This window comes from Channa argus, chromosome 7, assembly GCF_033026475.1.
Source record: "Channa argus isolate prfri chromosome 7, Channa argus male v1.0, whole genome shotgun sequence".
Taxonomy (NCBI): domain Eukaryota; kingdom Metazoa; phylum Chordata; class Actinopteri; order Anabantiformes; family Channidae; genus Channa; species Channa argus.
The window spans coordinates 24,807,253-24,821,694 of NC_090203.1; the positions used below are offsets into that span (position 1 = coordinate 24,807,253).

At 42.1% G+C, this 14,442-nt stretch overlaps 1 protein-coding gene across 4 annotated transcripts in view; it reads left to right on the forward strand.

The window, feature by feature from the left end:
• grik2 (glutamate receptor, ionotropic, kainate 2) overlaps positions 1 to 14,442 on the forward strand; it is a 257,673-nt gene that overhangs the window by 111,641 nt on the left and 131,590 nt on the right. For all 4 annotated transcript variants that reach the window (XM_067510929.1, XM_067510928.1, XM_067510932.1 and 1 more), the window contains exon 6: positions 10,084 to 10,137. In XM_067510929.1, the coding sequence (XP_067367030.1) occupies positions 10,084 to 10,137 (54 nt within the window). The remainder of the gene's footprint in view (positions 1 to 10,083; positions 10,138 to 14,442) is intronic.

Below are 14,442 nucleotides of genomic sequence, written 5' to 3' on the forward strand. Positions count from 1 at the left end.
AAGACAACATGATTCACCTCTAGCACTCTGTCGTTCTCCCAGGCTTTTAATCAATGGCTGAGTGACAGAATGCTGGGGAAGGTCAAGGACTCCTTTCATTAATTATGTCATAGAGAACCCCTGCTAATGGGAGGTAATGAAAGACTTAACAGTCCTGCTCTCATATCCTCATTACATGACACACCAATAAGTTACCTGTGAAATCATTACCTCAAAATACCGTAGAAACTACAAAGGAGGACAAGAGGGGTGAGAATATTTTAAAGATATAGGTTAATTTGGACATTCTGCACACTAGCTAGGAAAAGATGGCTGTGTTTACATGTTAACAAAACATAATGACCAACTGAGCCTGCTAGCATGTTGTGCAGGTACCTAATGACCCACATTTATGATGGTGGTTAAAGAGAGTACTCTCTGAATGTCATGATAACATCCAAAGTAGAAAGAAATGAGCATGAATCCTTACCAGCTGATTATATATGAAATATTCAAAGTGAAGCAGCATTATTTGTTTTTTTCAGGTGTTACAGGCCCCAAACAACAGTGACCTGTTGACAGGTTAGATGTTGTGTTTTGGACAGGAAAAGGTAGAGACAAGAGACGTTAGTTGTGTCCGTTCAATCAGGCTGTTTCTGTCTGAGAAGCAGAGGCCTAAAGGTTACGTTTCAACTAGCGCTCATTTTGGTGAATACTTCTCCTGGTGGCGTAATTTGAATATTACAATGTAGACCTTGGTACTTCAAACCATGGTAAATGTACAGAAATTTGCCCTATTTACACGAAAATACAAAAAAAAAATAATAATTTTACTCAACAATTGCGACTATCTATTTTACCTCAACTTTCCAGGACCACCTCGTTCCCCCAGGTTTCTCACCTGTACCCAATCTCCAGGTTGCAGTACTACTCCCTTGATGTGCTTGTCATAGTATTTCTTACTACGGGCACCTGACTTTCTGTTATTTTCTGATGCTAATCAGTAAGCTTCGTTCATCCTCTCTGCCCATTTTTCTGCATAACCCCTTGCTGTATGGAGCTGTTCGTTTGCAGATAGCCTGAAGAACATCTATTGGCAGCCATGGGTTTCGGCCATAGAGAAGAAAAAAAAAAAAAAACTGTGAATAGCCTGTTGCTTCATGCCGTGTACAACTGTATGTGTGCACAATCTGAGGGAGAAAGTCTTCCCACCTTTCCTTTTCCTTCTCTCCTAATGTCCTGAGAAACACCGTGCGATTAAATCGTTCAGCTGGGTTGTCCTTGAGCCATATCCAAATCGCCCTGAGTTTGCCGTTTTGATTTTGGTAAAGGACTGCTCCAATCCCTTTATCGGATACGTCTGTGTGAAGCACAAATGGCAGTGCAAAGTCTGGATAGGCAAGAAGAGGTGGATTTCCAAGCATATCAATTAACTTACACAACGGCTCTTGGTGTCTCATTGTCCATGTAACTGGAGTCCTAGATGGTAACTGTGCACATCTTACTTTCTGTTCACCACTTCTCCCTAGAGGCTGCGCCTCAGGAATCACCTTTGGTTGGAGAAGCTCATAGATTGGTTGGGCCAGTCTTGAAAAATCTTGGATATATGAGTACTAGTAGCCCAAAAACCCAGTAATTCACACATCTCCCACAGTGGTTGACGTTTCATCTCTCAAGGCGTTCACTGCCTCCAATTCTTTGGGGTCAATACGCACCCCTTCAGCCGAGACCAAGTGTCCAACAAACGTCGCCTCTCGTTTGAACAAGTCGCCCTTTGTGCCCTGACTTTGACTGCATGACTCTGTAGGGCTCTAATGACTTTCCTCACTCCTTCAACATAGTCCTCAAATGTAAATGGTAAATGCTCTGCACTTATATAGCGCTTTTCTACCTATTGGCACTCAAAGCGCTTTACACTGCTTCTTATTTACCCATTCACACTCACAATCACACACACATTCATACACCAATGGGGGAGCTGCTATGCAGCTGGCCAACACTCACCGGGAGCAACTAAGTTGGGGTTCAGTGTCTTGCTCAAGGAGACTTGGACATGTGACCAGAGCAGCCAGGGATTGAACCAACAACTGTGAGATTGGTGGACAACCGCTCTGCCTTCCTGCGGCACAGTCGCCCAAATGTGCGAGCATAGCATAAGATTTCATCCAAATGTTGAATGCAGCAATCATCTCGCAGGGGGTAAGCATTTCTTCCATACTATGTTGGAATGTAGCAAGTGCATTACTCAGCCCAAAAGGGATTCGCACCCACTCGTACAGACCCCAGGGGGTTATGAATGCAGTTACGTGGCGTGAACCCTCAGCAATAAACCCCTGGGGATAAGCCTTTCCTTAACCCAAAATGGGAAACCAACTGTACCCACCTAGGGTGTCTGTAATGTCTGAATTCTTGGCAATGGATGTCGGTCTGGTACTGTGTGTTGATTGAGAAGGCGATAATCTACACAGAGTCTGAGCATTCCATTTGTCCTGCGTACACAGACAACAGGTGCTGAGTATGGAGATTTCGATTTTACAATCCACCCCTTTGCCAAAAGGTACATCATATCATTGTCGTCCTTTTAAAATGCGGCTGATTCCTCTCGCAACATTTTCTTGACAATCTTCTGCTGGTCGTCTCTTTAGTGACTGACATCTACTGGTGGATCTCATGTTGATGAAAAGCAGGGATGAGCTCTAATACAAGTTGTTCAATTACATTAAAACTGATCAGAGGGGCATCCAGAGCAACACTGCTCACCAGAAAGGGCACTTGTATTGACAGATGTGGGTCACTGTTGTCTGGGAGACTCACCACTACCCCTATCTAACCATCATAAGGTAGTGGCTGGCCATTTACAGCCAACACACTCAATTCCTTTTGTCTTCTGAGTTTGGCTAGTGGCCATAGCTTATGGTCGGGGAGGTAGGTATTTTTCCGCTGGCGGTCTAGGAGGCTAACTTGTGCCCCAGTGTCTAAATAAGCCGAGTCTGCGCTGCCTTTCACTCTCCTCAATGGATACTTTGTTCACCTGCCTTATTATTGCTTCATCTTTCACAGCGTAAGCTGAGAGGAGGGGTTTGAGCTTGGTGCTCAGTTCATACTCAGTGTCCATGTTATCTTGTTTAGAAGCAAACATAACTAGCTGTTTCAGTCCTATCATTCTGTATAGGAACTGTTGGGGAATCTCATGCTCATGTTGCTTAGTGCTCATTAGCTCCTGGAAGAGCTCACTGTCTATCTGTTCACTCAGGTGTGACTGTAAGAAACTTTTGAGCTCTATGAAGTTTTGGTCATCTTTGTTGATGAAGCATGTTCTTAAACTGTCCTGGTTTGATGATGCGGAGCACCCCTTGGATGATTTCATTGTCTGTGTGCTTTGCTTTGAGTCCCTCATCAATCTGTTTACACAGCACATGGTAGCCGATGTCTGATGTACTGTCCCCAACCTGGCCCCCATGGACTTTAAACTCTGTACACAGAAGAAAGGATAAATCTCTTAAGGAGACGATGCTAGCAGGCCTACGTTTGATGTGGTCTAATGAGGTGGGACTGTGATGTCTAACTGCTGTCAAAGGTCGTGATAAGTGTCATCGGTATTATTCTTTACCCTGCTCTGTCCTGACAATCTGGTAGGTGGGGATGCCAGTGTCATGGTCCCATTTTCTCTACATGACATTACAGGTTGAGTGCATTTAACAGCACGACTAGAAATAAGATCCGTAATGGCATCTCTCAGGGAGAGCAGATGGGAAAATCCCTGATGCCACCAGATGCCAATCCCAGCGGTGCCTCCAAAATTCTGTTACAGACCCCAAACAACAGTGACCTGCAGACAGGTTAGATGCTCTATTTCTAACAGGAACAAACATAATAAACACAAAAAAACAACAACATAATTTTACTCAACATTTGTGATCGACCATTGTTGGTTGTCACACAGGACAGAATACATAACCACAGTATGTTATTAAGAGTTAACTAAAACATTACTTGTTACAATATAATGCAATTGCTCTCAGAAAAAACAAAATAAAACCTTTGCTCAGACATGGACGCTGCTTTATGGTGCTTTGCAGCCAATGCCAGGCCTACAGTAGATAATTTTAAGGTAAGTTGTACAATCACTGTTAATGTCCCCATATTAGCCAATTTGCACTGTGGCTAAAGTTAGCTTCTTTATCTGTCTGAACATCCATCCATCCATCCATTATCTTTCACCACTTATCCTATTTGGGTCACGGGGGCGGGGGCTGGAGCCTATCCCAATTGGAGGAGAGGTGGAGTACACCAGGTCACCGCAGACAGACAACCATTCACACTCACATTTATGCAATTTTAGATTCGCCAATTAACCTAACATGCATGTTTTTGGAATGTGGAAGGAAACCAGTGTAACTGGAGGAGACCCACACAAGCACAGGAAGAACATGGAAACTCCACACAGAAAGGCCACATTCAGCCGGAGCAGGAACCAGCAACCTTCTAGCTGTGATTTAGCAACACTAAGCAAGTCAGCCACCGTGCTGCCCTCTGTCTGAACAAACCTTATGAATCAAGCATTACATTACTTTATAATAATACAGGGATCCAAAAAAAAAAAAAAAAAAAAAAAAACGAGAGAAACTATTCTGATGAGTTCTGAGATGAGTCAGACGCTGCATTTGAAGCTCAGCTGTCACACAAACATGCAATCATATATGAAGTCCAGTTCGATTCCATTTAATCAGTGCCAAAGTGCCAAGTCATCTCCGGGCACTTAACATAAAGAACATGCGACCCCCAAACAATGTTGAAAGTATTATATCAGAATAAAAATGGAAATATGCTTGTTCTATATCTGAAGACTCTATGCTACATGAAAATAAACTACATTTAGGACAAATTTTTCACAGCTTTGAAAAACAGCAGAACATTTGGCTTAGACTCCCTCAGTGTGTGGAGGCCAACTCTGTGGCAGACTATCACAGCTTTTACAATATGCAGTTTCCTGGAATGAAGAGAGTATTTCCAGTTTTGTATGATTTTTTTTTTTATCTTGATATAGACAGACCTGTTTTGTCACCAAGAACACAGACTGTACAAATACTTCAGTGATAATATTAATGTGAAGAGTGAAAAGAAAATGAGCTCTGCGTCGAGGCTGAGTAAATGTTTAAGTGCTACAGCAAATCAGGGAGTGCTTTTTCTGTCCTGTTGATGGCTTTGATATCTCGAAGCTATTATAACTGAACATTATGTATTTGTTTTCACTGACATCATAAAAATGGGAATATAGATACATAAGCTCAGAGATGTTTCTGGCTGTCTATCAACACAATGTCTAGGAAATGGCACAATTTGAGTCATCACTGAGTGGGCTGCTCCTCCGATGGAATGTTGGAGGCTTTCTCACGGTTTCCCACCTGATACCAGCAGCCATTATTCCTTCTGCCTGTTTAATCATCCTCTGCACACAGTCCTAATCTCTGATTCATAGTGGTTTAGTGAGAGTCTCAGCACGGCAGGCAGGACTCTGACACAACTATATAGCTACATACAGCTGGAATAGGGTGGAACAGCCAGGACACACACACACACACACACACACACACACACACACACACACACACACACACACACACACACACACACACACACACACCATGATAATGGAAATAATACAGAGCAAGGTGATTCTCCTTAAGAATCTCATCTCAGAGGGGCATTTTCAGAGACAGATTGCCTTGGTAATGGTGTGAATGAGTACATATTCCTGTGAACTTACTGGATTTTCTCTGGTAAGATGGGAGAGACAGATGACCCAGGTTCTGAGGTTTCTTATACTAAGCTATGAAATGATTTCAACAGCAATGGCTTCTATTTAATTTATTTTTTTTTTCGTTTTTTTCCCCCCAAACTTTACCTTTCAAGTGTTTTTTGTCTGAACACAAACATGCTGCACTAAAAGATTGGGTGTTTTTATCAAAAAAAAAAAGGTTTTATTTTATGTTTTATTCAAGATTCAAGGTTCAAGATTCAAGACTCAAACAACTTTGCTGATCCCATCAGAACATGTGTTGCATTTTTAAAGCCGCCCTCCACGTGAAAAAGTACAAAGGAAAGGAAAAAACTCGACCAAGACAATAAACAAGTACTAGTGCAAACTACTGATCAATAAGTAAGAATAAACCCACCTAGAGGAGTAAACAAATGAAATTAAAAAAATAAATGAAATAAAAACAATACTTTTTGTCCATTTTGACCATTTAGTCCCCCTCCTTTTTACAGAAGGGGGATGAGTTGAACTGTTTAATGGCCACGGGGGGAAAGGACCTCCTGTGATGTTCTGTGGAGAAGTTGACTGTGATCAGTCTCTGGCTAAAAGTGCTCCTCTGTACACACACACACCATGATAATGGAAATAATACAGAGCAAGGTGATTCTCCTTAAGAATCTCATCTCAGAGGGGCATTTTCAGAGACAGATTGCCTTGGTAATGGTGTGAATGAGTACATATTTCTGTGAACTTACTGGATTTTCTCTGGTAAGATGGGAGAGACAGATGACCCAGGTTCTGAGGTTTCTTATACTAAGCTATGAAATGATTTCAACAGCAATGGCTTCTATATGTGTAGCACAATCTTTCAATTCAAACTATCAAATCATTGTCGATTCATACACACTTTGGCTACTAGTCATAATGTGTCAGATGGAGCTTTGTGAAATTCAAGGTCAGGTGGTAAATGTATTTCTACCAGCATGTTATGGGTCTGCTAAAGGGGCCAAACCCATTGGAGATGCTTAAATCTGTGATTCATAGTGGTTTACTAAATTACTTCCACAGGGTCCCTAATCACATGCCCCATGTACCTAAATTTGCTCACTTTAATGTGAAGAAGCACGAGATTATAGTAGATGTTCGAGCTCCTGTCCCTTCTATATGTCAAAGGGGAAGCATATGCAACTCATTTTCATCTTTTGATCTAATTCTTATGTGGTACAGAAAGCTCATGGCTGTAGCTGAGCCTGCTTCACTAATGGTACTGTACCAATCTGCCTCGCAGTTTCATTCTGCGTCATTGTCTAGTAGGATTCAGTTCAGAACCTCAATATTATTTTCATGCTGATCATAGCACCAAGATTTAAAAACTGACATCAATGAACAGCATTATGAATTAGACATGAATAAATCAGATGTGATCCTATTTAATTTTTTTTTTTTTTCATTTTTTCCCCCCAAACTTTACCTTTCAAGTGTTTTTTGTCTGAACACAAACATGCTGCACTAAAAGATTGGGTGTTTTTATGAAAAAAAAAAGGTTTTATTTTATGTTTTATTCAAGATTCAAGGTTCAAGATTCAAGACTCAAACAACTTTGCTGATCCCATCAGAACATGTGTTGCATTTTTAAAGCCGCCCTCCACGTGAAAAAGTACAAAGGAAAGGAAAAAACTCGACCAAGACAATAAACAAGTACTAGTGCAAACTACTGATCAATAAGTAAGAATAAACCCACCTAAAGGAGTAAACAAATGAAATTAAAAAAATAAATGAAATAAAAACAATACTTTTTGTCCATTTTGACCATTTAGTCCCCCTCCTTTTTACAGAAGGGGGATGAGTTGAACTGTTTAATGGCCACGGGGGGAAAGGACCTCCTGTGATGTTCTGTGGAGAAGTTGACTGTGATCAGTCTCTGGCTAAAAGTGCTCCTCTGTGCAGCCAGCATGCAGTGCTGTGAGTGGGAGGGATTGTTTAGGATTGAGAGGAGTTTGGACAACATTCTCCTCTCAGCCACAGCATGCAGAGGGTCCAGCTCCTCCCCCAGAACAGAACCAGTTAGTAACAGACTGGACAAACTAAGTCTCTGACTCTACAGTCTGCCACCTTCATATTTCATAGCAAACCACAGCATATAAGATGGAGCTGGCTAACAAATATGAAAATATTAACTGACCAATCCAGTTTATTGTCCAGGTAGAAAACCAGGTAGTTTTACGCCGAAACTAAACTGAAGGTGGCAGGACTGAGTCGTACCTGAAGTCAGAGGTATACAGAGTGAAGAGAAAGGGACAGAACTGTCCCTTGGGGAGCACCTGTGCTGCAGGTCAGTGTCAGACAAACAGTTCTGCACACGGATATACTGGGGTCGGTCAGTGAGGTAGTCCAAAATCCAGGTAAGCATTGGGGTGTCAACAAGCATGATCTGTGGGGCACAGTACCCATTGGGGCTGATTCCATCAGGACCTGCAGCCTTTGTGGGGCAAAGCCTGCATAGCTCTCTCCTCACCTGCTCTGCTGAGATGGTCATTGCTACAGTGACAGGAGGGGTGTTCAAATCATGCATGGGTGAGATGTTGGCACCTGTGGTGAAGCTTCTTGGGGGGTGGATATGAGGCCCAGTAAATCTATTGAAAAAGGTGTTACAACCATTAGATCTATCCACACTCCCCTCTGGCTTCTAGTCTTATATCCAGGGGGCTTTTCATGCCACTCCAGACGTCTCTGGTATCCTTCTTTTGGAGCCTTAGTTCAAGCTTCCTCCTGTAAACATCCTTCCCCTCTTTGATCTTTACCGACAGCCATCTCTGGACCTCCCTGGATCTCCCCTCACTGCTTCCCTGTCACTTGACCTGAACGCTGCAGTCTTCTCATTCAGGATTATTTTAATGTCTTTGGTGACTCACGGCTTATTGTTTCGGAAGCGACTGACTGTATGACGTCACATGCGCAGTCTGACGGAGGAATATAGGTGACAATCAACATGAACCCTCTGGGCATATAGTATGGACGGAGGCCCACTCCCAACATTTCAATTTCCGGGCAGCAGACTTTCATTCATGACCAGTGTGACACAACCTGTTGTTGATGTACATGACCAGGCCCCCTCCTTTGATCTTTTCTCTCTCCTCCACCCGCACTGTGCTAAAGCCGTCAATACTGATGCATGTGTCGGGCATTCTGTCCTGCAGCCATGTCTCCCTGAAACACATTACTCTACACTCTCGAAAGATATTATCCTTCCTTATCAGTGCAGTCCACTCGTCCACCTCATTCTCCAGAGGCTTCACATAGCTCGTAATCAGAGATGAAAGATGCGGTTTGAATCTTCTCTCCCAGTTTTCCCCCTTATTTCGTTTAAAGTCCGAACAAAACTTAAATCAACAGTGCTGGTCTGCTGCAGCTCGATCAGCTGTAAACAAATGAGCAGCTCCAGCTCCATACAGCTGTTGTGCACTGGTCACAGTTTGAAGCAGAACAAGAATAGGAATAAGGAAGAATAAAATAAAAGAAAGGAAGAACAATTGCAGAGGCTGCGGCTCAGCCCATGCCTGCACATTAATGTGCTGTAAATTCTCCATATACATACATTAGTAACATGACCTTATTATCGTAATGGTGAACATAAGTGACACTCATTATTGCGGTCTGTATAAAACCATACATTTTAGGAACAGGGTCAACTGAACACTGCTTCTTACCACAGTACTGGAATGAGAAGTAATGCAGTTTAAGTCATGAAAGGCAAGACAACAAAGTTGTTTTTGCCCGAGCAACAACGTTTGTGCTTCTGTAGAGAAATGTTGATCAGGGGCTTGTACCTTTCTCTGCTGACAGTGCCAGTAAAGTCTGTTCCAAACAGCATCATATTACCCATCATGTTTGTATTTTCTCACATTCAACATCAATAGCAGCAAAAGTGTCACATTTCACAAGGGTTTTTTTTTTTTTTTTGCTGTGGGCAATTGAAATATATGACTGCTTCTAATCCTTGTCCACCGTGTGACTGCAGCGTGACTTCCTGATATGTTTCTGGCAGTGACTCACAAGTCCCACATCCATAGAATCACACAAACCCAACATATGCTAAATGTATGATGAGACTGAGCACTGTTGCTTTATTTTGTTTTTATTTATTATTTCTAACCCTGTGGCTACAGTACTGAAGCAGAATACTCTTGGTAGTACAGACAAAAAAAAAAAAAAAAACCAAAAAAACAGCAAAATCTGACAAAATATTGTATGTGCTTCATTATTAATTTATACATCTCTCTCTCTCTCTCCCCAATTTTAATTCCCTCCCCCCTCCTCTTCCCCCTCCTTCTGTCACTTTTTTCCAGGCTCTTGCCATGGGGATGATGACAGAGTATTATCACTATATCTTCACCACACTGGTAAGTAGAGAAAGAGGCTATGCTGCACAATCGCTTTGTCATCAGGTTTACTCAGAGTTCCATAGGGCAGGATTTAGAGACAGTGAATAAATATGAACTGTAAAAACGTATCCACTGTAATGCAGGCAATTGCAGGTGAGAGGGAAATCGTGAGGGCAAAGTCAGCGGGGAGGTGAAGGTCAGAGAAAACGACAGGCAAAATTCTAAGACCAAAACATGCAGAATGAAAAACTGGAATGCAGTGGCTGGACTGGCGTCAAGACAATTTGGCAGAGGATAAATAGAAGTCAGGCAGTGTATATACGAAGGGGCTAACAAGGGAATGGTGAACAGATGTGCGAGGGCAATCGTGACAGAAAAAGGCAGGAAGAGCTGGGGTCACTGCACTGCATGATGGAGGGCCAGGATTTAGTGAAATAGGAAGATATCAACTAAGTGACTATGAATGATCTGTGACATTCAACAACTGTAAAGCAGGTTATCAGTCGTGGAATCAAACTACTTGGACCTAGTTAGTCCCAGTTCGGCTCAGTCGGCACAGACAGACAGCCATAGTGACACAGTCATTAAGTATGTGCTGTGTAAATAAACCAGGTTTTAGGCTTTAGACCAAATCTCTTCCAGTTGTTCTAACAAAAAGTTTTTCTGTAAAAGAACAAAATTATGTTTTTGGATTTTATGTGATGACCAAAACAAAGTAGTACATAATAATTAAATGTTTTACAAATACATATCTTTGGCATGCATTTATATTTAGCCCCCCTGAGAACCACCTTTCACTACAATTAAAGCTGCAAGTCTTTTGGGGTATGTCTCTACCAGCTCTGCACATCTAGAGTGTGAAACATTTGCCAATTCGTCTTTGGAAAATAGCTTTGGAGTGGCTCCAACGTGCTAGGTGGTGCTAAACTCCATTCTATGAGAGAGGACACTCAAATGAGTGTCTTAGCAATGACTTGTGGGATATGGAGTCTAAACATGAATCAAGACTTACTAGAGTGATTGGGAGATGAGCGGACTCTGGAGGAGAGACAGGGGTATTATGGGGAAGAGTGGAGTATGGTCCTGGCAGTGTAGGTAGATCCTTATTTGCTGCGAGGATGAGTAACTTGAAGACGGGTTAGGGGAACTGTGAGGGGAGTGTCCACTGGGGAAGATGTAGTGACTAAATATCCAAAACTCCAAACAACACAAGGTGCACTAGGCCAAGAATAGTCCCTTAGCTCCAGGCTCCATAATTTCCTTTCATGACTTTAACTTGGTTCATAACATTGAGATACATCAGAATTCCTTTTGTGAAGATGTACTTGTATTACTGGAGAAGTCCTTGACACAGGTAACTATAAAATACTTAAACACGTGGTGGACACTCGTCTGAGCTCCGTATAAAGTAGTAGGCAGATAATCACATGGTTTGCTACAAAGGTGTGCATGGCATGATTAATGCATAGATGTAGCGTGGTAAAACTTCTCCTTATACTTACATGATTACAAGGACCCTCTTGATTCTTCATGGGCAGATAGCAGTACTCATAATCCTTAGCGTTATTCATGTGGTCGGCAACAGAGAGTCAATTAGGAAGCAGTTACTCACAAAACCAGAGTGGCAGGCAGAGTCAGGTTAATAAATGTAGCGTGGTCCTAACCGTAAGTCGCCATGATGAACTTGACAAAGGTTGGAAAGTCAGGGTGAGAAATCAGACAATCTGGCAGCCTGTTAAGGGAACTGAGGAGGTATATAAACAGAGTAGTGAGAGCAGATGAAACTGATTAGTGAAGCGCAGTGAATGTAAAGGGATCAGGAACAGGAAGTGACTGCAAAATAAAAGTCTTGAAGTAAAGTGGAGGAAGTGAAGTTAGAGATCCTGACAGCTTTGATCTAAACCATTCAATTGTAGCTCTGACTGTATGTTTAGGGTCGTTGTCCTGTTGGATGCAGCCAAAAACAGGGCAATCTTAAAAGAAAACCTGTCAGTCTGCAAAAGACTTGAGACTGGGGAGGAGGTTCACCTTCCATCTTCCCATCAACCATGACCATCTTCCCTGTCCCTGCTTTGTTCTTGTCACTCTTTCATAAAGGCCAGATTTGTGGAGTGATTTGTGGATAGATTCTCCCACCTGAGCTGTGGTTCTCTGCAGCTCCTCCAGAGTTATCATGGGCCTTTTGGCTGCTTCTCTGATTAATGCTTTCCTTGTCCAGCCTGTCAGTTTAGGTGGACGGCCATGTCTTAGTAGGTTTGCTGTCGAGCCACACTCTTTCCATTGTATTGTACCGTGCTCCGTGAGATGTTCAGAGCTTGGGATATTTTTTTATAACCTAATCCTGCTTTAAACTTCTCCACATCTTTATCCCAGACCTGTCTGGTGTGTTGCTTCCATGATGCTGTTTGGTCACTAATGTTCTCTAACAAAGAGAGCTTCACAAAACAGCTGTATTTATACTGTGAGTAAATTAGACACAGGTGGACTCTATTTACTAATTAAGAGACTTCTGAAGACCATTGGTTCCACTGGATTTTAGTCAGTGGTATCAGAGTAAAAGGGGTTGAATAAAAATGCACCCATCACTTTTTAGATATTTATTTGTAAGGAATTTTGAAAACCATTTATATTTTTCTGTTGGTCTGTCACATAAAATCCATTTACCTTTGTGATTGTAACATGACAAAATGTGAAAAAGTTCAAGGGTTTTATCACTTTTGCAAGGGACTGTATTTGTTTTGGCACAATAACACGCAAGAACTTCCTATCTCCAGTACATCGAGTCAAGTGTGTTGCACCCAGCTTATTCAGTCGTCAGGTGTGTGCTACTCCCAGACTGTCAGAGAATAGAATTCTGTGATAGATGGTACAAACAATCTTTATGTGTGAAATGTCCAGTCTTTGACAGTCTTTGCCAGTCCTCAAGTGTGTCCCCAGCTTCAATGTTTTCTCTCCAGCCAGTTCCCGTCATGCTTTGGTTTTTCCCCATTTTCTTAATGATCTCATTTTGCTCTTGTTGAGATCTTCTTCCTCCTCTTGTTATTGTTCCATATTGAGATTTCTTCATGGATGTTTGATAAGAACTGTTCAATTTTGAGCCAGTGTTTTCAAAGTACTCCACACTCTTTCACAAATTCACTCCATCCCACACCCATGGCAGTTAGCTACCATCCATGCATCCACCCACCCACCCATCTATCCATTCATTATACCTGCTTATCCTTAAGGTTCTCAAGGGGGCTGCAGACAGTCCTAGCTGACACGAGGAGTGGGGCACACAACAGGTTGACAGTAAACAGGGAGATAGAGACAAGTAACCATTGAGATTATCTGAGTTATGTGAGTAAAGTCTATGTGCCGAAATGGACTGAGCAGCCAAGGCCAGAGAAAAAGTGGTCAGATTATTTTTATTCTTCTTCTTATTACTATTATAGTATTTAAGAGTCTCAAATACTATATTTAATTTAACATGTGGCTAATTCATATACCATTATTTTAAGATCCCTGACTGTGAACTTGGTGTGAGATTTGACTAAAATCAAACTCTTTTCGAAACTCCATCATGTAGTGGCTGTGTTGCTAGTGAACAAAAGACTGTTCTGCCTCCCACTGTTGCTTTACTTTTTTGATATCAAATTCCTATGAAAATTGAATTCTTCATGTTCATAACTGTTTATGCTTGTCATCACAGTGGCAAAAAGGCATCAGTTTTTGTTTGAAATCAAATATCTAAATGTATGTACTTGCTTTCTGCAGCCGTTCAGCAAGGCACAATTTATAGGCGATATCGTAATTCAAACTCCCACGGGTGTTTTTAATGAAGATAAAAGGTAAAACACTAACATGGCTGAGGCAGGAGAGGCAGGAACAGAGAGAGGGTTGGCTTGTCATTTCCCACAGTTGCGCTTGGCAGACATAGAGTCCGGTGCTGACAGCCTAATTCTCCCAGCAGAGTGAACAACCCAGCCATACTGAGGCCACATATGGTCGCCATTTAACTGCCAGGTTTCTCTTTACTCTTCACTTACCTTGTGTTAACTGTTTTATCTAATACTATGTGTGGAAGGTTTGATCAGTACATTACATTAGCCTTTCAAGAAGTCGTTATGATCTAGTCATGCTGGCCTGGTGGCTCAATGCATCGGGTTGGGCTGCAGAAGGCCACGGGATCGAATCGCACCCACCCCACCAGGCGTGGCCTTGCCTAGCCATCAAGGCACACCTTGGTGCCAGTCCCAAGCCCAGATAAAAAGATGGGGAGGGTTGTGGCAAAAAGAGTATTGGGTGTAAAAACCCACTGATCCAGTTGTGGTGAAAATATAG